Genomic DNA, 21,985 nt, shown 5'->3' with positions numbered 1-21,985 from the left:
TACCAAGATACAGGGAAAAGCTTGTCTTCCACGCTGTTTATACAGATCAATCATTACATTGTGCATTGAGCTAGAATAAGGTAAAACAATAACAATGTAGAATAAAGTGTAAAAGCTACCAAAAGTGTACAGTGCAGGTAAGCACAAGGTCGTAAGCAGGTAGATTGAGAGGCCAAGATTCCATTTTATCGTACAAGAGGTCTGTTCAAGAGTCTAACAGCGGGATAATAGTCCTTCTTGAGCCTGTGATATGTTATTTCAGGCTTTTGTATTCTTCTGCCTGACTGGTGGGGGGGGGTGGGGAAGAGAAGAGACAATGTCCAGGGTGGGTGGGATCTTTGATTATACTGGCAACTTTACTGAGGCAACGAGGAGTATTGACAGGATTCGCAGAGGGGAGGCTGGTTTCTGTAATGTGCTGAGCCGTGTCCACAACTGTCTGCAGTTTCTTGTGGTCATGTGCAGAGCAATTGCCAAGTTGGTAAGAGCCGACAGGAAAATGCCTTTTTTCTTTATTTTTCTGAGAAAGTAGAGGCTTTAACCATGACATCAACATCGTTGGACCAGGATAGTTCACACCTAGAAATTTGAATATTGGTGATGTTCACACCTAGAAATTTGATGTTGTCAATGGTCTTAACCTCAGTACCATTGATGTAGACAGGAGCATGTGCATCGTCCCTCTTTCTGAAGTCAATAACCAGCTCTTTAGTTTTGTTGACAGTGAAGAAAAGGTTGTTGGCATGCCACCATGTTACTAAGCTCTCTTATCTCCTTCCTGTACCCTGATTCATCATTATTTGAGATGCAGCCCACCACAGTGGTATCATCTGCAAACTTATAGATGGACTCTGGCAATGGTGTACAGGGAGGAGAGTAGGGGCTGAGGACACAACCTTGTGGAGCACCGGTGTTTAGAATAACAGTGGCAGAAGTGTTCTTGCCTATCCTTAGTGACTCTGTTCTGTTGGTCAGGAAGTCAAGGATCCAGTTGCAGAGGAACGATTGTGGTTTGGAGAATATTGAGTACTTCACCATACTATTTACAGCAGTATGAGATGCCTTTTGCTCCATTTTATTGTTATCTTTTACATTTTGTTTTAATAACTAACACTCCATTAATGCCTATCCATTAATCAAACTGTCATCAATTTTCTTTGCTTTTATCTTTAATGAGTGTGTTCTTTCAGGACTTGTACAAAGCTTCTAAAATGACTGAAGGTACTGATGTTGTGGTAGTTTCTGAGAAGGATGATGATGAATGGCCTTCAGGTGGTTCTGGAACTTCTGATGCGACATCGAAACAGACCCCAAGTAGTTCAGTCCCTCCCTCCAAATCACCTGGGAAGAAAACTAAGAGTGATGGAGGTGAGATAATATTCAAAATTTTAGATGTGTGGGAACTGAGTAGCCAATTGAAATCCATTTTAGTTCTACAGCAGGAGTTTGGATAGAGTCTAGATGGACAGACGTATTCTTTTCAGCATGGAAAAGAGCTCTTCAGTCCATCAGACCTCCACTGATCAGTGACCACCCATTTGCACTAATCCTAGACTAATTCAGTTTTATCTGTCCCTTGTTCCTATCAGCTTCCCTCCCCAGATTCCCCCGCTTGTGTGCACCCTAGGCTATTTACATTAGCCAGTGAACTCACTTACCACTGTCTTTGACGTGTCGGAAGAAAATGGAGCACTCAGAGGGAACCCACCTGCCCACAAGGAGAATATGAAAATGCCACACAGACTTGCCTTTCAGAAATAATCTTAGTGTGCGGCCCTTCCTCTAAGCTGTTCATTCAGGGAGATTTAAAACAGTTATTGTAGGAAACATGGCAGTTAGCTTTTATTCCCAAGATTTCACTAAGAGTAATAGAGTTGATGTGCTTTTTTGTTAAAACTTTTGGTAGAGAAATAATATTACCAGACACTAGAAGAACTCTCCTTTAAATATTACCCATACGATCTCTTGGGTTCACTGGGACTTCAATTTGACAACTTCAGCTAAAGGCAAACCCTCTGCCAAAGGAGCACTCTTTTCTCCCTTGACCACCTTTGGTACCCCTTAAATTGTAAAATTACAGTATATAATATATTACTGATATTAAATTAGTAAAATTTCTTCTTTTGACATCAGAGCAATGATTATCATGCCACCCAATAGAACAATGCAAATAACACATAGTGGAAATGAGTAGAAAATTAAAAATTGTTCCAATTTGCACCTGGCAATGGAGAACCAGTAGTTTGCTTTAATATTTGCACATTACTTTAAAAGACTTAAAACTCTTTCAAAGCGGGAATGCTAATGTCTCTACACTGTTCTAGGTAACAGAACCTCCCATAAATCGCCACCTGAGAGCTCAGCAGGAAAGGCAATGAAGAGAAAGTTACCAGTAGCAGAGCAGAATGGAAAGAAGGTAATTTCCACTTTGCTGCTTCAAAAAATATTTTCTCCCTAATTTTATTTATGCTGATATTTTTCCAGACTTGGTGCTTGTTGGCCATTAAGGCACTGCCTGTGATAACCCATTTTGAAGATGTACTTTTGAGTAAAATTGCTGCAAGTAGTCAGTAAATGAGTAAGTATCTGTGGAAAATAAAAACATTAGCATTTTGGATCAATAACTTTTCACCAGAAGTGAAGAGACTTATTAATCCAAATGTTAACTCTATACCTCTCATCAGTGCTGCTTGACCTGCTTTTATTGTTGCATTGTTACTATTGAAAGTATCAAACTCTTTTTAGTGCTATAAGAAATTGGTGTTTTCCTTTAAGCATTTATTTGAGCTGCTTTTTGCAGACTTCACTCTCTACAGTATTCACCACTGACTCAGCCGTTCACCACTAAGTGTGGCTGGGACAACTTAAAGGGAAGTTAGCTTTGAACTCTTTTGTGCATTGGCCAAAGTGATACTTAGTTTCCTTTTTATGCCTGGTTTGTTCCAAACAAAAATTACCTAAATTCCATCTGAGGAAAGAAGTAATTTAGCTAGTAGAGCTGCTCCAGTGACTCTGGATCAATCCTGACCTTCAGTGCTGTGACCCTGAGGGATCCCTGGTGCTCTGGTTTTCTCCCACATTTCAAAGGCATTTAGGTAATTGACTATTGTAAATTTTCCACTGTAAATTGACCTTAATAGTGAGTGGGTAAAATTTGGGAGGAGATTGATTGTGTTACCAAGATAAAATAATGGCCTTAGCGAGGTAGAGTTCCTTGTGTTAAATGAATGTAGGATGATAGCCTGATATTCACTCTTAGACTTTCACTATATAAACAATCAACCAAATAACGTGAAAGAAATCTGGTGAAAATGCAAGTACCTCTCTAGAAAACTTGAATGGAAGTGATTTTTGGATCAGTTTTAAGTTGGCCTTTATTTTAAACAGATCAAATCGTCCATAACTGAAAAGAGTAATGGCTCTTTGCTTTCAAGTCCATCTACATCATCTCCGAACCAGGTACTTTATTCTTGTTGTGTATTATAGTTTGTAAAGAAGTTTGAAGTATTGCAACTTCTGGCCTTAATTCAGCAAGCTTTGCAGAGCAACTCCAACAGTGTGTCTCATCCACTTTTCCCTGTGACTGACAGGCTTAACTTTCAGTGGGGTGCTTTACAGTACAAATGTGTAACAAAATCAAAGGTATGCCCATCGGGAGGGAAAGACATCTTGATGCAAAGGGTTGCAGAAGCATAGAGCTTGTTCCCATAATAATTCTAAATTGATTTTAATTTCAAATTTGTACTAACCATGGGATACAGGAACACATTTTGGATGAAAATCGGTCTGAAGGGCAAAGTGAGTTGAAGAGCCAAAGAGCCAATTTTTTTAAAATATCCTACAAATGATAGAGGAAAAACAACTAATACTTCAAATCAGTAGTCAGATGCCAAGTCATTGGGTGCATTTAAGTCAGGGATTGAAAGTTTGTTTAGTAAAAGGGGCTGAGGATTACAAGAAAAGGCAACAGAATGGGTTTGAATGAAATGTAATCAGCCATGTTTGAATGGTAGAGCAGACTTGTTGGGCAGAATAGCCTAATTCTGCTGCCATATTTTATGGACATGTCCCAGGTCAAACTACCTTCAGTTGCTTTTTTTAATCACTGACAGATCTTCTGTCATGTAGAATGTTTCCTGATTTGCACTGTGTTCATTTCCTGCTGCAACTCAGCACATGAAGCAAACCAAATCTTCCATGCAACAGGACAACATTCAGGAGTGGGCTGATGAGTGGTGAATAAAGTTTGTGTGCCAAATGTGGCAGCAAAGTTCAAAGTGAATTTATTATCAAAGTACATATTTAACACCATATGCTATCTTGAGACTCATTTTCTTGCCCGCATTCACAGTAGAACAGAAAAATGCAATATAATCAATGAAAAGCTACACACAAACCAAGAATGGCAAACAACCACTGTGCAAAAGACAAACTGGGTAAATAAAAACAAACGAATGCATAAATAATACCGAGAGCATGAATTGTGGAGTCCTTGAAAGTGGAATCGATTCACAGTTGAGGTGGGTGAAGTTAAATCCTCACTGGTTCAGGAGCTTGATGTTAAAGAGTAATAACTGTTCCTGAACCTGTTAGTGTGGAACCCAAGGCTCTGTACCTGCTTCCTAATGGTAGCAGTGAGAAGAGTGTCTAGATGGATGCTACTTTCTTGTGGCAGTGCTTCTTAAAGGTGTGCTCAGTGGTGGAGAGGGCTGTGCCTGTGATGAATTGGACTGTGTCCACTGCTTTTTGTAAGCTTTTCCATTCCTGGACATCGATGTTTCTATGTCAGGCCATGATGCAACCAGTCAGGACATTCTCCATTGTGCCTTTATAGAAGTCTTTAAAAGACTTACGTGATGTGCCAGATCTGCGCAAGCTTCTAAGAAAGTAGAGGTGCTTGGTGTTGCCTTTGTGGTGGCACTTAGATGCGGGTCCCAGAACAGATTCTCTGATAAGATAACACCAATGAATTTAAAGTTACCGATCCTCACCACCTCATAGACCTCTGATTTGTTCCACCTTTAGCTAATAATCTGCTCTTTGGTTTTGCTGACATTGTGTGAGAGATTGTTGTTGTGGTACCACTCACCCAGATTTTTAATCTCTCTCATGTATGCCAATTTGTCAACATCTTTGACTCAGCATATAGAGTCATAGACAACTACAGCACAGAAACAAACCTTTCTAATCTGTGCTGAAACATCAATTTTCACAGGGCTATAGTCCTCTGTACCCCTTCCACCTATGTACCTGTCCAAATTTCCTTTAAATATTGAAATCGACCCCGCATTCAATACCTGCACTGACTGCTTATTCCATACTCACCACCCTCTGAGTGAAGAAGTTCCTCCTTCATATTCCCCTTAAACATTTCACCTTTCACCCTTAACCCATGACCTCTAGTTGTAGTCTCATCCAACCTCGCTAGCTGGGATTTCTATGTACTGATTAGGGAAACTTTCCTGAACACACTTGACAAACTCTTTTCCCATCCAGCCCTGTCAGTATGTGGAAAGTTAAAATCACCTACTATCACAATGTTGTGTTCCTTGCAACAGTTCACAATTTCTGTACAGACTGTTGGATGGTCTATAATATAATCCCATTAATGTGGTCATGTCTTTCCTTATTCCTCAGTTCTGCCCATAAAGCCTCACTGGACAAACTTTCCAGTCTGGCCTGATTGAGCACTACAATGAGATTTTCTCTGCCTAGTAATGACATACCTCCCCCTTTAATCCTTTCCACTAAAACGAAGGTCATACTGATGTATGCGTCTTCATTGTCCAGAAGTTCCAGATCTGTGTGAAGAGCCAATGGGATGGCATTTGTGCTGTTGTGCAATTATGTTGAATATCCATCCCCAACAAAGAAGAATTAACCACCTCTGTTGTTCATTGGGATTATCTTCAAGTCCCTTGCCATCAATGTTCTGGTCATCACCATTGTCCTCTAACTTGGTTGGACAAACCACATAAATATGACGGCTAAAAGAGCAGTTGAGACTCTGTAATCTGAAACAGGTCACTTGCCTCCTGCCACCTATAGAGCCCAAGTCTTTGTTTATATTGAGATTTGTTCAGAGTCTGTGTTGGACTAATGGGCAGAGATCATGCTGCAACTGCTTCAGCTTTCCTGGCGGATGTGTGTTAATAAACTGCAGTCTGAGTAACTGCATTCTGCTTGTTCAGTCTTTCTTTAGTGAAACTACATTCTAGTATATCACTCTTCAGTGTCCTTGTTGTATTAAGAGCCTTACAGAGACCAATATGAATAGCTCATGAGTTCAAGCAGTTGGTTTTCCTGATGCAGCGATGGGTGTTTAACATATTCTCTTTGTGTTTTTGTTTCCCTTGGGGAGGGGGGTAAGAAAGGAAGAACAGTCTATTGACAAGACCTTTTTGAGAAGAAAGTGAGGAAAGTCTCAAGTTTCATCCTGCATAGATTAGCTTCGAAAAAATTGAGTGGCTGTATTTTAAAAATCATTCCTGAGACTTGAGCTGACATGGTGAATGGCAATATCTCCACAGTAAGCATCAATACTAGTATTGTCTTTGTAGGACTTTAATAAAAGAAATATGAAAATGCTCATTTTTGGTGTATATATTGACTTCACAGTGAACTAGCTGTTTACTTTCTAATGGTAGTTATATAAGTATACTTCTTGTTTATAGCAAGTGATTAAGAAAGCAGTTATCTGCTGCAAGATATCACACTTAGCATGGAGGCCTTGTACCTATGATACTTTTGCTATTGATTATGCTGCTGCCTGTGATCAAAATTATTGTTTATTAATTGTACTTTCTTAATTGACAGAACCACCAGTTAGCTGCAATGGGAAGCTTTAACCCATCTGTAATGGTTTATGTTGCATATTTGGACCCAAGACAGAAATTGTGCATGCTTTTTTTTCTTTCAATAGTTTAAAAAAACTTTTTTTTTCTGCTCTAGACTTTACTGGACATATTTACAGGGGTAAAACTTTATTTGCCTGCATCAGTGCAAGACTTCAACAGAATCTGCCGGTACTTCATTGCATATGATGGTGACCTGGTTAAAGAGTACGACATAGCTACAGCAACACACCTGATTGGCGAAGTGAAGGAAAATACATGTGCCAAACGTGTCTCAGTGAATTGGATTTGGGAGTGTATCAAGAAAAGGCGGCTGGTTCCACCATTCTGAAAAGTAGCATTCAAAACAACTCAAAAGGATAAAGCTCTCAAATTTGAGATCACCTACTTCTCTGAGAGATTTTAGATTTATAATCTGCATCAAGGAAATGAATGATGTTGGACATTGGAATTCTGAGCGTATGTCAGGTATACAACTTGAGACTTGCAAGACAGCCTATGCAAAGAGGTCCTGCAAGTGCATTTCTATCATGTGCTTCTGTTTTTTTTGATATCCCTATCAATTCCCGCACTGTGGTGCTACACCTGACTCTCTTCAAGGCTATGAAAGTGTGCATACCCGTCCTCAGACCTAATGGGAACCTAACTTGCAGAACAGTTGTGGACAGCCAGTTTCTTGAGTGGTGATTGGCATTTAACCTGGAGTTGTATTGACTTCCTACAAGTAATAAAATTAATGTTTTTGTTCATATATGGTTGAAATCTATAATGTATCAACTTAAAAGTAAATCCCAAAATAATTGCAAATGCTTGAAATCAGAAACAAAAATAGCAAATGCTGGAAAAACTTAGCACGGGAAGGAACATCTGTGGGCAACAAAATGTCAGGTCCTTTGATCCTTTGTTGTAGATCTAAAATATTAACTGCTTTTCTTTGTACATTTGCCTGACAAGCTGAGTTTTACCAGCAATTTTTGTTCTTGTTTCAATTTAAACATAATATTTGCAAATACCTTTTTCTCTAACCTGACCTCGTTATTCTTGAGCTTATGCTGCAAAATTTACAGGGGACAAATATTTGTGATGAAATATAAAGATATATTTCCTCTGATGCACAGTAATGGCAGAATCGGTGTGTCACTGAGGCAATTAAGTTAGTTACATTAAAGTTAAGTTGAATTAGCTGATCTCAGCCAAATAATAAATGGATGTTAACATCCATTAGACCATTATTCTCCACTGGTGCCATTCTCTTATGTGAATGTTCACCCAAAAGATGTATTCTTGCTTCCATAATGAGGATGGCTATTTAGACAAAGCTTTGATGCAAGTAATTTCTCCAACTCCTTTCTAGTTTTTGGTTTGTTATGTACAATACTTCCTACATCATTATTTACATAAAGTGGTCAGGTGAGGGTTCGGAATGCTGCTGCAGTTTCTACGGTGACATTTCCAGACCCATCAGAGATCTCCTCAGATCTTTACAAAAACTTTGGATGTTTTTAAAACCTAGTCTTTTGGCATTATATTTTCTTCTTGCCTCTTCCCATCTTGCATCTTAGCAAGATGTCAATAAAAGTCACGAGAGGGCAATTCATTTCTTCTTTGGGGAAATGTCCAGGTTGCTCATTTAACTATAATTTTTTTTGTATTTAAAGAGTTTATAAAATAGGAATGATTCATTTGTCGCAATATGAATTGTGTGTTCATTAACTTTGACATATTGAAAATGTTTTTTGGATTCCTCAGACTTCATTTAATTTTTTTCCAGCTTTTGTATTGTTTTGTAGATCACGTTGTGAAGAATTGATGTTGCTACATCAGTAAATGACATAACAAAAAAAAAACAAGGTAATGCCATCTGTTAGTAATTTAATAATGTAGCTAGCTGATGGTGTGGGTGGGGGGGGGGGGGGGGTAAGGTGTCAGTAATGGAAGACCTGAGACAAATTTGCACACTTGTTTGTTTTTGGCCCCTCACAAGCTCAATGTCTTTCTCCTTTAGTGATATAGCTATAGAAGCACAAAAAAAAGAAAAAAAAACAGATTATAAAAAGCACAAGAGAAGGCAAAGAAAAAGCAGGCTGAAATCATCACGAGTTGTCATCCATTGGAGATGCAGAGTGAGGTTTAAAAAGAGCTTCTTTTTGGCAGGCAGCAATCAGCATGAGGTCAATAGAAAAAAAGGAGGTTCAACATTTAATATCGAAAAAACGTACACAATATTCAACCTGAAATTCTTGCTCTTTGAAAACAAAAGAGTGCCCCAAAGAATGAGTGACTGTAAAAGCGTTAGGACCACAAAGTCCTCCCCACCTGACAATTCGACATACCACAGGCTCACTCTCTCTCACCAATAAAGGGACAGAGAGGGGAAACATAACAAAACAACTCAACTCGCTGATTTGCGATGGTAAAGTCTGGCTCATCGCTTTTTTTACACTGAGGTTTCCAACTCAAGAATTGGCAACAAACTCTCCCACCAACAAGAGAGAATGAGATTCACAGATTACAGTGCCCCCGACAGCTGATCCGCCATTCCAGACATTTTGTTTTCTCCTGCGATGCTTTAGTCGGCACCAGCATGGAGTTAGTTCGTCCACAGGGTTGCGAAACCTTGGAAACCCGAAAGGCCGCTCATCTTCAAGGCAGTGTCCTGGGATATTGAAAAGCGTCCGGTCTAGAGCCCCTGGGAGCAGTTCCAACCTCCATAGGACTGAAGTTTGTGTAACTCCAGATCATGGTTTTCAGCAGAACCCCATTCATCTTGAAAAGGAAGGAAGAGAGACGTTAAAGATTGTAAGTAAACTGTTTCTGCAGATGACCTCAAAGGAGTCGTTGTTCAGTGCCATCATAGCTCTGCCCTGGTGTAGTTCTGGTGTAAGCAGAGCGGCCATTGTTGGAGCAGGGCATTGTTAGAGTGGTCTTGATTTGACTCAACAGGCTTGGAGGTTCTAAGTAAGTAAGAAAGTTTCTAGTAAATTTGTTTTTCCCTGTTACTACATAGCTAGTGTACTGAGAATGGATATGAAGGTTAGTGGTATGTTCCTTGTGTGAGATATCAGGAAATTTGGGAGACTACCAAGCTCTCTGAGAACTTTGTCTGTGTGAACTTCATTGACCTACAGCTTCTTAGAAGCCACGCAAAGGAAATGGAACTGCAGCTGGGTGACCTAAGGAAAAATGAGCAGTGTGCAGCAGTTCTGTTGGGCAAAAACTCCTTTTTAATGAAAGCGGTCACAGGAAAATGGCCAAAATGGTTCAAGCTAACAGGAAGGCAACAGTAACTCCAATAATCATGTGTTATATCAGTGGTATGCAGAAGATCACCTCTGAACACATAATGAACCTTGAAGTGTTCTGGCTGTAGCAGTAGAAGACCACAAACATGCAGAAATGCACTCAGTGACCTCTTTATTAAGTACAGGAGTGTAGCTTTAATATTTCGCCTAACATTTCGTCCAATAAAAGATCGAACTAAAGCAGTGAAAGTCACCTGCATGATTGGATACATTGATCTTGCATGTTTATTATTCCAGTTTGCCATGAGTCCAAATGATGTACATTAATGGGAGCATAAATGACACCCCAACTCTACACTACACTGAAGATTGCATTGAGCTACTTGCTGAGTTCCTCAATCTCGCCAACTTCCCCTCCAATTTCCACCATGCTGTCAAAATTACTTGGTCTATCTCTGACACCTTTCACCTTTCCTGATCTCCCTTTCTCATTTCTGGAGACAGACTTCCGCAGCTTCCTTAACCATACCTTTTCCCCATTCACTTCTCAGGATGAAGCTTTCCATTCTGGAACATATGAGATATCATGTTTATCTTTCCATCACCATTGATGCTGTCCTCACCTGCATCCCATCCATTTCCTGTACAACTGCCCTCATCCACCCTGCTGCTGCCAGAACAGGGATAAGGTTCCCCTTGTCTTAATCTACCACCTCACGAGCATCCGTATCTAGCAAATCATTCTCTGTAACTGCTGCCATCTCTAACAGGATCCTACCACTAAGCACATCTTTCCCTCCCATCCCTCTGCGACTCCCTTGTCTACTTGTTCCTTGCCACTGATCTCCCTTATGTCAGATATCCCTGTGAACAGGACAAGTGCTACACATGCCCCTCCACATCCTCCCTCACCACCATTCAGGGCCCCAAACAGTCCTTTCAGTTGAAGCGACAGTCCACCTGTGAGTCTATCAGGACCATCTACTGTATCTGGTGCTCCCGATGCAACAGCCTCTGCATCAGTGAGGCTTGACGTAGATTGGGGGAACAGTTTATCGTGCATCTTCACTCTTATCTGACACAAAAGACAGGATCTCCTCATGGCTAACCATTTCAATTCGACTCCTTTGCCATACAGACAGTCGGTCCATGACCCTCTCTACTGTCACAATGAGGCTGCTCTCGGGTTGAAGGTGCAGTATCTCATATTCCATCAGGAGAAGTTTCCAATCTGATGGTGCAAATGTTGATTTTTTTTTTAAACTTCTGGTAATTTCTCCCTCTCTTCCTTTCTTTCTTTTCCCTTTCCCTAGTCTGGGTTTACCTCTCACACCTGCCTATCAGTCCCCCAACTCCTTCCTATTTTTCCATGGTCCACTGTGTTCTCCTATCAGACTCCTTCAGCACTTCACCAGTTGGCTACACCTATCACTGCCACCCCCTCCCCAAGCTTTTTTTATTCACTGGTTTCCCCTATCACCTGCCAATTTTTACTCCCTCTCCTCCTCCCACCTTATTCTGGCTTCTTTTCCCTTTCCTTTCCAGTCCTGATGAAGGGTCTCGGTCCAAAACATCCACAGTTAATTCACCTCCAGCAATGCTGTCTGACTTATTGAGTTCCTGTAGCATTTTGTGAGTTGCTCAAGTTTTCTAGCATCTGCAGAATCCCCCTGTGCTTACAGTTATCTTTTAAACCTTCTTAACCAGGTTATCTACTTGTGTTGCTGTCTTCAGGGATTGCTGGACAGGTACACCATGGTTCCATTCTTCCTCACTGCTTCCTAGGATCCTGTTCATTATATTGACAACCTTATTCAGCCTTTCAATACACACCACCTCCCATGTTAGAACATAGAATTAAGAACAGGGCAGCACAGGAACAGGCCATTCAGCCCAAAATGTTGTGCTGAACCAGCTGATATGCACAGCATAATCAGAATCAGGTTCATTATCGCCAGCATATGTTATGAAATTTGTTAACTTAGCAGAAGCAGCTCAATGCAATACATAGAAGGGAAAAAATAATAATAAATAAATAGGTAAATCAATTACAGTATAAAGATATTGAATAGATTAAAATCATACAAAAACAAATATATATTTTTTTAAAAAGTGGTGTTCACAGGTTCAATGCCCATTTAGGAATCAGATGGCAGAGTGGAAGAAGCTGTTACTGAATCGCTGAGTATGTGCCTGGAGTATGTCCTGGATGTCCTTAACATACAGTACCAAATTTCTTCAAACTCCTGATGAAGTATAGTCGCTCTCTTGCTGCCTTAATAACTGCTTCGATATGTTGGGACCAGGTTAGGTACTCAAGAGTTCTTGACACCCAGGGACTTGTAACTGCTCACTCTCTCCACTTACGATCCCTCTGAGGATTGGTATGTGTTTCCTTCGTCTTACCCTTCCGGAAGACCACAATCAGCTCTTTTGTCTTACTGAAGTTGTGTGCAAAGTTGTTGCTGCGACACCACTCAGCTAGTTGGCATATCTCGATCCTGTACGCAACTCTCGTCTCCATCTGCGATTCTACTAACAATGATTGTATCATCAGCAAATTTATATATATTATTTGAGCTATACCTAGCTACACAGTCATGGCTATAAAGAGAGTAGAGCAGTGGGATAAGCACACAACCTTGAGTTGCACCGGCATTGATCGTCAGCGAGGAGGAGATATTATCACCAATCTGCACAGATTGTCTTCTGGTTAGGAAGTTGAAGATCCAATTGCAGAGGGAGGTACAGAGGACCAATTTCTATAACTTCTCAATCGGAATTGTGGGAACGATGGTGCTAAGTACTGAGCTGTAGTTGATGAACAGCATCCTGACATAGATGTTTGTGCTGTCCAGGTGGTCTTAGGCCATGTGAATAGCCATTGAGATTGCACTTCCCATTGACCTATTGTGGCGATAGGCAAATTGCAGTGGGTCCAGGTCCTTGCTGAGGCAGGAGTTCAGTCTAGTCATGACCAACCTCTCAAAGCATTTCATCACTGTAGATGGCGATGGTCATTAAGGCGTTCTTCTTGGGCAATGGTTTGTTTAATTGTTTCCTTTTTTTAAGCAAGTGGGGACTTCCGCCCCTAGCAGTGAGAGGTTGAAAATGTCCTTGAATACTCCTGCCAGTTGGTTGGCACAAGTTTTCAGAGCCTTACCATATACTCCATCAGGCCCTTCTGCCTTGCGGGGTTTAAAGACAGCCTACCATTAGTCTCTGAGACAGAGATCACCGGGTGCAGCAGGGATCTTCACAGCTGTAGTTTTATTCTCCCTTTCAAAGTGGGCATAGAAGGCGTTGATGTAGTCAAGCATCACTGCCATTCATGCTACAGGGTTCTCCTACTGAAATCCATGTAGACTCTTGCTTTCTATCACCAGAAAGTTTTGGATCCAGTTTACCAGCTTGCCCTGGATCCCATTGGCTCTTCAGTTTGAACTAGGCTCTGATGTGGGACCTTTTCAGAGCCTTACTGAAATTCATGTAGACTAATTCACCACATTAACCTCACTGAAGCATGTACATGCTTCTTCAAAACATTCAATCAGTTGAGTCTTCTTAGCAAAGCCCTCTTGCTGTCCATGATCAAGCCCAGCCTCTCCATGTGCAGGTTAATTCTACCTTTCAGATTTCATCCAGTGATTATCCTATCCTCTGTGTTAGACTCATCAGCCTATTTTATCCCAGTTGCCCTTCTCAAATAAGTGTACCATATTTACTCTTACCCTGTCATCTGGCATCTCACCTATGACCAGAGAAGATCAGAATATCTCTTGAATCTCATAAGGTTCTCTTTCTTCTCTCCCATAGCAACCTGGGATACAACTCCTTGGGCTTTGGGGATATATCCACTTTTATGACATCTAATGGTGCCTGCTTTTTAACAGCAGTTAATTTAATCTGCCCCCTTTATCCAACAAAAATGTTCTCCCTACTGAACGTGGATGAGGAATATATTTAACACCTCACCTACATTCTTTGACTCCACACATAGGTTTGTTTTCTGTGGGCCCAATTCTTTTGCACCTAATATAAAATGCTTTCCTATTTTCCTTAATTTTGCTGCCAATCCTGTTGAATGCCTCCACTTTGCTCTCCTAATTACATTTTTTGCACACTCTTCACATTCTACGCACCTGTTGGATGTCTCCTGTTTGCACTTCTTTATAAACGACCCTTTTAATTCCTTATCTAACCTTTGACGCTTTTTCTTGATTCTTCATGTTCCTTGACATTCAGTGTTCCTTTGTTGTCTTTGCCTTTCACCATTGTCCTGAATTCTCATAGTTGCATTGGTGAATGTCTCCCACTTGTTATTTATAGATTAATGTGCCATCAGTTTGCTTTCCCTGCAGATAGATTCGCAAAGATTAGGTCTAGTGTTTCTTGGCAGGGCTATCGACACACTGACTCAAAAACCTTGCCTTTTATCAATTCTGCCTCCTCTGAACTTTCAGACTAAGGTGATCCCAGTTGGTAGTACAGAAGCTGAAATTCCACACAGCAATTTCAGGCTGTTTGTACTTGTGATTGTCCTTGTGGAAAGTTTCCTGAAAGTTTGACTAAGATGGGCTGTATAACGGACTTGTGTTGAAACATTGATATTCCCATCAGCTCAGACTGAATTGAGATGGGAAATCAATGATCATGCTAGAGGACAAGGACAAATTGAATGTTCTGCTCATTCTTTTTCTCTTGATCTCTCCCTATGTCAATCTCCTTCATTTTTTATCTTCAATCCACTTGCCTGAATGTTTCTCCTTACTGGAAGATGGATGGGTGTCTAAGCACTAACTTCATTTTGAGGTCTCGACCAAATGCCCATATATGCAGTGGATGATCTGTTTGTTCTCTTGTACTCTCTTGCTTTCTGTAGATGTGGATCACTTGACAATGTATTTTACAATTCATTCTATCATTCTTTTCATTAACCACACTTCCAGGTCTGATGGTTTTTAGATGTATGAATGGTCAGAAACTTTGTCAATACAATATTTTTATTTGTATAGGCACATATACTCATGGGAGTAGCTTTATTTGTTGAGATATGGGGAATTACAAACAAAACAATGATTGACAGGAATTTACAAGTATCTTAAATGCACATTTTCGAGACGTTTTCAGTGAAGCATGTCATAATCACTTACTTTTGAACTTGACTGAGAACACCTGCCTATTGGTACCACAGCAAGCATTTACACACAGGAAATTTAAAAAAAAAACCAGAATGGCCTGTTAATCTGTTTTGGAGTTTGTTAAAGAATAATACTAGGCTAGTTCCATGCAGTGGTAATGGTGGCCCTTTCCTCTTCCTAAATTCTACCCACAGAGACTCCGTAGACAATCCCTTCAAGTCTTCCTCCTTTACTGCAGCTGTGACACTATCTCTGATCAACAGTACCACGCCCCCACCTCCTTTGCCTCCCTCCCTGTCCTTTCTGAAACATCTAAAGCCTGGCACTTGAAGTAACCAATCCTGCCCCTGAGCCATCCACATCTCTGTAATGGCCACAACATCATAGCTCCAAGTACTGATCCATGCTCTAAACTCATCTGCTTTGTTCACAACACTCCGTGCATTAAAATAGACACATCTCAAACCATCAGTCTGAGCAAGTCCCTTCTCGATCACCTGCCTATCCTCCTTCTCACACTGTCTCCAAGCTTTCTCTAGTTGGGAGCCAACCACCTCTTCCTCTGTCTCTTCAGTTCGGTTCCCGCCCCCCAGCAATCCTAGTTTAAACTCTCCCCAGTAGCCCTAGAAAACCTCCCTGCCAGGATATTGGTCCCCTGGGATTCAAGTGCAACCCAGGTTACTCCTGCCCCAATAGAGTGCAACAGGTCACTCCTGCCCCAAAAGAGGTCCCAAAGATCCAGAAATCTGAATCCCTGTCCCCTGTTCCAATCCCTCAGCCACGCATTTATCCTCCACCTCACTCTATTCTTATACTCACTGTCACGTGCACAGGCAGTAATCCAGAGATGACTACCTTTGTAGTCCTGGTTCTCAATTTCCTTCTTAACTCCCTGTCGTTTACTTTCAGGACCTCCTCCCTTTTCCTGCCTATGTCAGTGGTACCAATATATACCACAACCTCTGTCTGTTCTCCTTCCCCCTTCAGGATATCGTGGACGCGATCAGAAACATCCTGGACCCTAGCACCTGGGAGGCAAATACCATCCATGCTTCTTTCCAGTGTCCACAGAATCACCTGCCTGACCCATAACTATGGAGTCCCCTATCACTGCTGCCATCCTCCTCCTTTCCCTATTCTTCCGAGCCACAGGGCCAGACTCTGTGCCAGAGGAACAGCCACTGTTGCTTCCCCCAAGTATGTTCTACAGTTCTTGGCCACTTTATTAGTCCTCCTGTACACCTGCTCATTAATGCAAATAACTAATCAGCCAATTATGAGCAGCAAAGCAATGCATAAAAGCATGGTCAAGAGGTTCAGTTGCTCAGACGAAACATCAGAGTGGGGATATTTGCTCTAAGTGACTTTGACTGTGGAATGATTGTTGGTGCCAGATGGGGTGATTTGCAGATCTCAGAAACTGCTGGTCTGCTGGGATTTTCACATACAAAAGCCTCGGGAGTTTACAGAAAATGGTGTGAGAAATGGAAGACTTCCAGAGAGCAGTAGCTCTGTGGACAGAAGCACCTCAAGGGAATGGCCAAACTGGTTCAAACTGACAGGAAGACAACAGTCACTCAGATGATGATGCGCTCCAGCAGTGGTGCACAGAAGGGCATCTCTGAATGCAGAACACGTTGAATCTTGAAGTGAATGGGCAGCAGCAGTCCATGATTATATACTCAGTGGCCACTTTATTAGGTACAGGTGGTACATGGTAAAACGAGTGGCTACTGAGGATAAATCATTGGCTCTTTGCATCAATTGTCACACTGTTGACTCGCTGGTGGATTGGGTGTTGCTGACTACTCCAGGCAGCTTTTTACAAAAACCCATGCCCTTAATGGTGTTAATGAACATTGTCCGATATTTGGTGCTGGCGTAGAAGTACACAATAGGATCCAGGATAGTATTAGAATAAATGGCAAGAAGACACCAGTAGTAAGCTACTCCAAGTTGTTGGAAAAGTGTGCAGTTGTTCATACCCACAGTGGAAATAACTAAACGTGCTACATTTACAGGAAGAAAGCATATTACAAAGATGCACAATATTACTATCATCATCCGGACAGCATATTGGAATTTTTGTGAACGTGCAGCTAATGTTAAATTGGCCAGTTTCCTTTGAACAAGTAAAGTTGACACCAGCAAGGTAACAAATGGAATTACAAAAGACAGAATAAATAACTTAACTGTAGAAGATTGTAATACTTTCTTGATATCTGGATGATTTAAGCTCATACAATGTATTCTTCCATTCATTTTAAAGACCCTGGTCCGAGAAAAAGCCGGGGATGTAACAAAGCCAGTTAACAACCAGATCAAGATAGAAAGGGCAATGGTACATTTCTTTGTAATCCTGTTCTTGGACTGAATGGACTTGAGGACCATGTAACATCGATAAGTACTGATGCATATCAGGAAGAAGACACTTGCCATCAAGATGAAATAGATGAAGAAGGTTTGGAGTTTGCACAGTAATTCTCCAAATATCCAGTGGTTATTGTTGCTGTGATAAGTGATTAAAAGCGGATAGGTGAATGAGAAAAGCAGGTCACCCAGACATAGATTTAACATCAAAATATCAATTGGGGCCTTTTTCTTCACTTGTGAACAGAATATCCATAGTGTTAGACTGTTAAAGCTTACAGCTAAAATAAAGAAGATTGTAAGTGCTGGAGGTATCATTCTTGTGAGGAATTGTTCATCAAAGAAGCACGTTCCATTAGTTCTGACTGTAGGTGATGAATTGCTTGTTTTTTCCATGGAAGCCATCTACAAGTATAAGAACACGAACAAATAAAAAAGGATTTAAATTGATCATCTGGCTTTGCATCATGTTTGGTGATCTGCAAAAGCTAGAGTGATGTAACATAGAAACAGGCCCTTCAGCCCAACTGGCCCATGCTGAACAAGATGCCCACCTAAGCTGATGCTACTTGCCTGAATTTGGCCCATATCCCGCTAAGCCAGGAGTTCCCAACCTGGTGTCCATGGACCCCTCGGTTAATGCTAGGGTGTCCATGGCATAAAAAATGTTGGGAATCCTATTCTAAGCCTTTCCTGTCCATGTACACATACAAATGTATTTTAAGTGTTGTTAATATTTTATGCCTCAGCCACTTCCAGTCAACTCATTCTATATTATAAGTTACCCCCGGGTGCAAAAGTTGCCCCTCGAGTTTCTGTTAGATCACTCCCCTCTCACATTAAACCTCTGCCAACTAGTTCATGACTCCTCAAACTGTAGACAGAACTGTACATTTACCCTATTTGTGCCCTCACTGTATTGCAAAACATCAAATAATGACTGCAGACATGTTTTATCTTAATGTCATGCATTGATCTGTATGCATAATACACACAGCCTTCGGTGGAGATTTAACTTTACTCTTCATAAAAATTGAGCCTTCTATTCCTTAAATCCCTGAGTTGTTGAATCCCAAGTATTCATGTGAATTTAAAATATATATGATAAGCCCCAGGGTTCTCCACTCAACATCTCCTGTAAATTGTGTCCTCCTTTATTTCTGTACTGCCATCTCATTCTCCAACTGCCACCCTTCACACACCAGTTTCCTATCTAATTTCCCCTGAATTTCCACCTCTGAGTTTAATTTTGTTCAGATTCTTCCCAAATTCCTTTTGGAAAATGGAGGCCTTGACGGTTCCCACAGAGCAGTGTATAGGTCTTTGCCACCACTTCTGGCCGTGCATTCCATATACCCACCACTCACTGTTTGAAGAATGCCCTACCTCTGACATTCCCCTTTACTTTCTTCCACTTAAAATTGTCCCACTTCTATTTGCCATTTCCACCCTGAGAAACAGGTGCTTCAGCCCTGACCTCAAATTTACCTGGTCCATTTTTGACACCTCCCTCACCTTTCTCGATTATGTCTTCTTCCCCCTCCCCCTCCCCCTGATGTCTATTACAAACCCATGAACTCTCACAACTACCTGGACTATACCTCCTGCCACCCAGTTACTTGTAAAAATACCACCTCCCTTCTCTCAATTCCTCCATCCCTGCTGTATCTGCTCTCAGGCTGAGGCTTTTCTTTCTGAACGAAGAAGATGTCCTCCTTCAGAGAAAGGGGCTCCCCTTCCTTCATCAACAATACTGCCCTCAAATGCATCTCTTCCATTTCACGTATGCCTGCTCTTACCCCATCTTCCCACCACCCTACCAGGGATAGGGTTCCTCTTGTCCTCACCTACCACCCCACCAGCCTTAGTGTCGAGCACATAATTCTCAGCAACCTCTACCATCTCCAACAGGATCTCAGCACCAAGCACATCTTACCCTCACCCCCACTTTCTGCAGGGATTGCTCCCTACGTGACTCCCTTGTCCATTCATCCCTACCCACTGATCTCCCTCCTGGCATTTATCCTTGCAAGTGCTACACCTGCCCCTACACCTCCTCTATCACCATTATTCAGAGCCAAAATCAGTCCTTCCAGGTGAAGTGACACTTAACCTGTGAGTCTGTTGGGGTCATCTGCTGAATCCGGTGCTTCCAGTGTGGCCTCCTGTATATTGGTGAGACCTGACGTAGATTGGAGAGCACGTTGCCAAGCACAGACAGACAGACATACTTTATTGATCCCGAGGGAAATTGGTTTTTGTTACAGTTGCACTAACCAAGAACAGAGTAGAAATATAGCAAAATAAAACCAGAAATGATTAAATAATGATGAGTAAATCATGCCACGTGGATATAAGTCCAGGACCAGCCTATTGGCTCAGAGTGTCTGACACTCCAAGGGAGGAGTTGTAAAGTTTGATGGCCACAGGCAGGAATGACTTCCTATGACGCTCAGTGTTGCATCTTGGTGGAATAAGTCTCTGGCTGAATGTACTCCTGTGCCTAACCAGTACATTATGGAGTGGATGGGAGACATTGTCCAAGATGGCATGCAACTTAGACAGCATCCTCTTTTCAGACACCACCGTCAGAGACACCACCTATGCTCTGTTCACCAGAAGAAGTGGGATCTCCCAGTGGCCACCCATTTTAATTCCACTTACCATTTCCATTCCAATATGTCCATCCATGGCCTTCTCCATTGCTGTGATAAGGCCACACTTGGGATGGAGGAACAACACCTTGTATACCGTCTGAGTAGCCTCCAATCTGTTGGCATGAATATTGATTTCTTGTACTTCCAGTAATGTCTCTCCCCTTCTCCACTTCACCATTCCTCATCCCTTTTTCCCTCTCTCACCTTCTCACCTTGCCCACTCATCGCCTCCTTCTAGTACTCCTCCCCCCCCTTTTCTTTCTTCCGTGGTCTTCTGTCCTCTTCGATTAGACATAGCCCCTTCTCCAGCCATGTATCTCTTTCACCAATCAACATCCTAGCTCTTTACTTCATTCCCACACCCCACAGCTTCAACTTTCATCTTGTGTTTCTCTCTCCCCTCCCCCACCTTTAAAATCTACTCCGCAGCTTCTTTTCTCCAGTCTGCCAAAGGGTCTCGGCCTGAAACACAGATGCCCAGCATGATTACGGGCGTTATGCATCCACCTCTCGAGTTACATCTACCTCCCTCTTCCCCACCATCTCAACAAACACACTCCTCCCTCACTTGCAGTCCCACATTCCAGGTACTGCTAATGGAGAAATAATGTGCCTCTGTCAGTTTTTAATATGTTCTACAAATATTTGTTAAGTGATTAGAATCCAAGCAACCGAGTTAATTACTTACCAGTCTGAGCTTGATGTTCCAGTAACAGTGCTCAGCAAGATGTTTCTTGCAGATTGTTTTGCAATTCTAACAGACCCATCCGGATGATGAAATTTGACAGGTCCATAAATGGGTAGAAAATTCAACATGTTGTGTGCTAAAGTCACCAACAACAAAAAAATTTCAGGAAATGAATTTGTTGTTAAGGCAATGAAAGAAGAAGATCAAGATAATTTCTTTGAATGTTTTCATTTGTTTGACAAATGTGCATTTCCAGTAAGTTCAGAATTAATTTTAGACTTGCAGATTTTAGTTATTTTGAAGTCCCCCATGAGAAGCTAATCCAGAAGCTTAAGAAGCACGGGGTCCTCGGTGAACTGGCAATTTGGATTCAGAACTGGCTTGCGCATAGAAGACACAGGATTGTGGTAGAAGGGACTTATTCGAGCTGGAGATCTGTAATTCATGGTGTTCCACAGGGATCTGTGCTGGGACCTCTGCTGTTTGTGAAGTATATAAATGACCTGGATGAAAATGTAGATGGGTGGGTTAGTAAGTTTGTGTATGATACCACATTTGGTGGAGGTGTGGATAATGTTGAAGATTGACAAAGAATACAGGGATCTGTGCTGGGGCCACAAGAAGTATAGGCTAAGTCAATGCAGAGGAGTTTGGTTTTCATGTTATCACAAAAGCAAGAAGCTTAAATTCTCAGCTGGGTTAGTAACTGCCTTTGGCATAGGGAAGTTGCTTTAATCCACTTATCACTTCTGTGGTTGGCCTTTTTGACTTCAATGACTCCAGTTCCAACAGCGCAGAGTCCTGATGAGCCCAGGAAACAATCTATTATGCTTCATCACTGGGGATGAGCCACATTGCCTGCCAGGATTATACGCAACAAGAGAATGATTCTCAGATGGTGTTTAGGAAGTTTCAAGCAGGAATCATGCTGGAAAAGTTTAGGTATCTGATACAAAAGGGAAAGGGCAGCACTGTTGGATTATTGGTTCATGAGCATAGACTCCAACATTTTATGAATCACTGAAGTCGGGCT

At 41.5% G+C, this 21,985-nt stretch overlaps 2 protein-coding genes across 6 annotated transcripts in view; one reads left to right on the top strand and one right to left on the bottom strand.

Annotated features, from left to right (window-relative positions):
* lig3 (ligase III, DNA, ATP-dependent) overlaps nt 1–21,985 on the top strand; it is a 112,572-nt gene that overhangs the window by 55,110 nt on the left and 35,477 nt on the right. For 2 of the 4 annotated variants that reach the window (XM_059973068.1, XM_059973067.1), the window contains exons 18-21: nt 1,191–1,368; nt 2,325–2,416; nt 3,388–3,459; nt 6,952–7,603. In XM_059973068.1, coding sequence (XP_059829051.1) covers nt 1,191–1,368; nt 2,325–2,416; nt 3,388–3,459; nt 6,952–7,185 — 576 coding nt within the window. In that variant the 3' untranslated portion in view covers nt 7,186–7,603. Of the gene's footprint in view, nt 1–1,190; nt 1,369–2,324; nt 2,417–3,387; nt 3,460–6,951; nt 7,604–21,985 lie in introns of those variants that run through there. The other 2 variants (XM_059973069.1, XM_059973070.1) reach the window with 1 other exon arrangement.
* Nucleotides 13,325–20,838, bottom strand: LOC132395899 (hydroxycarboxylic acid receptor 2-like). Of its 2 annotated transcripts, XM_059973066.1 has the most exons (3): nt 20,674–20,690; nt 20,272–20,377; nt 13,325–18,012 (listed from the first exon to the last, which is right to left on the bottom strand). In XM_059973066.1, exons 2-3 carry the CDS (start codon nt 20,308–20,310, stop codon nt 17,005–17,007), a joined length of 1,047 nt encoding a protein of 348 aa, XP_059829049.1. In that variant the 5' UTR covers nt 20,311–20,377; nt 20,674–20,690; the 3' UTR covers nt 13,325–17,004. The 2 variants fall into 2 exon arrangements, with proteins under 2 accessions (XP_059829049.1, XP_059829048.1); XM_059973065.1 differs by having other exon boundaries at nt 20,272–20,838.

Source organism: Hypanus sabinus, chromosome 6 (assembly GCF_030144855.1).
Source record: "Hypanus sabinus isolate sHypSab1 chromosome 6, sHypSab1.hap1, whole genome shotgun sequence".
NCBI classification, from domain to species: Eukaryota; Metazoa; Chordata; class Chondrichthyes; order Myliobatiformes; family Dasyatidae; genus Hypanus; species Hypanus sabinus.
The sequence above is the reverse complement of the archived record's forward strand: the minus strand, read 5'-3'. Positions and strand labels throughout refer to the sequence as shown.

What these genes read in the sequence shown, in the direction of transcription:
- LOC132395899 (XM_059973065.1), bottom strand. Translation starts at nt 20,442, where the DNA reads ATGGTGAAGTGGAGAAGGGGAGAGACATTACTGGAAGTACAAGAAATC. An exon ending in GACATATTGGAATGGAAATG is followed by an intron (nt 18,013 to 20,271) that starts GTAAGTGGAATT and finishes TTATACTTGTAG; the next exon opens with ATGGCTTCCATGGAAAAAAC.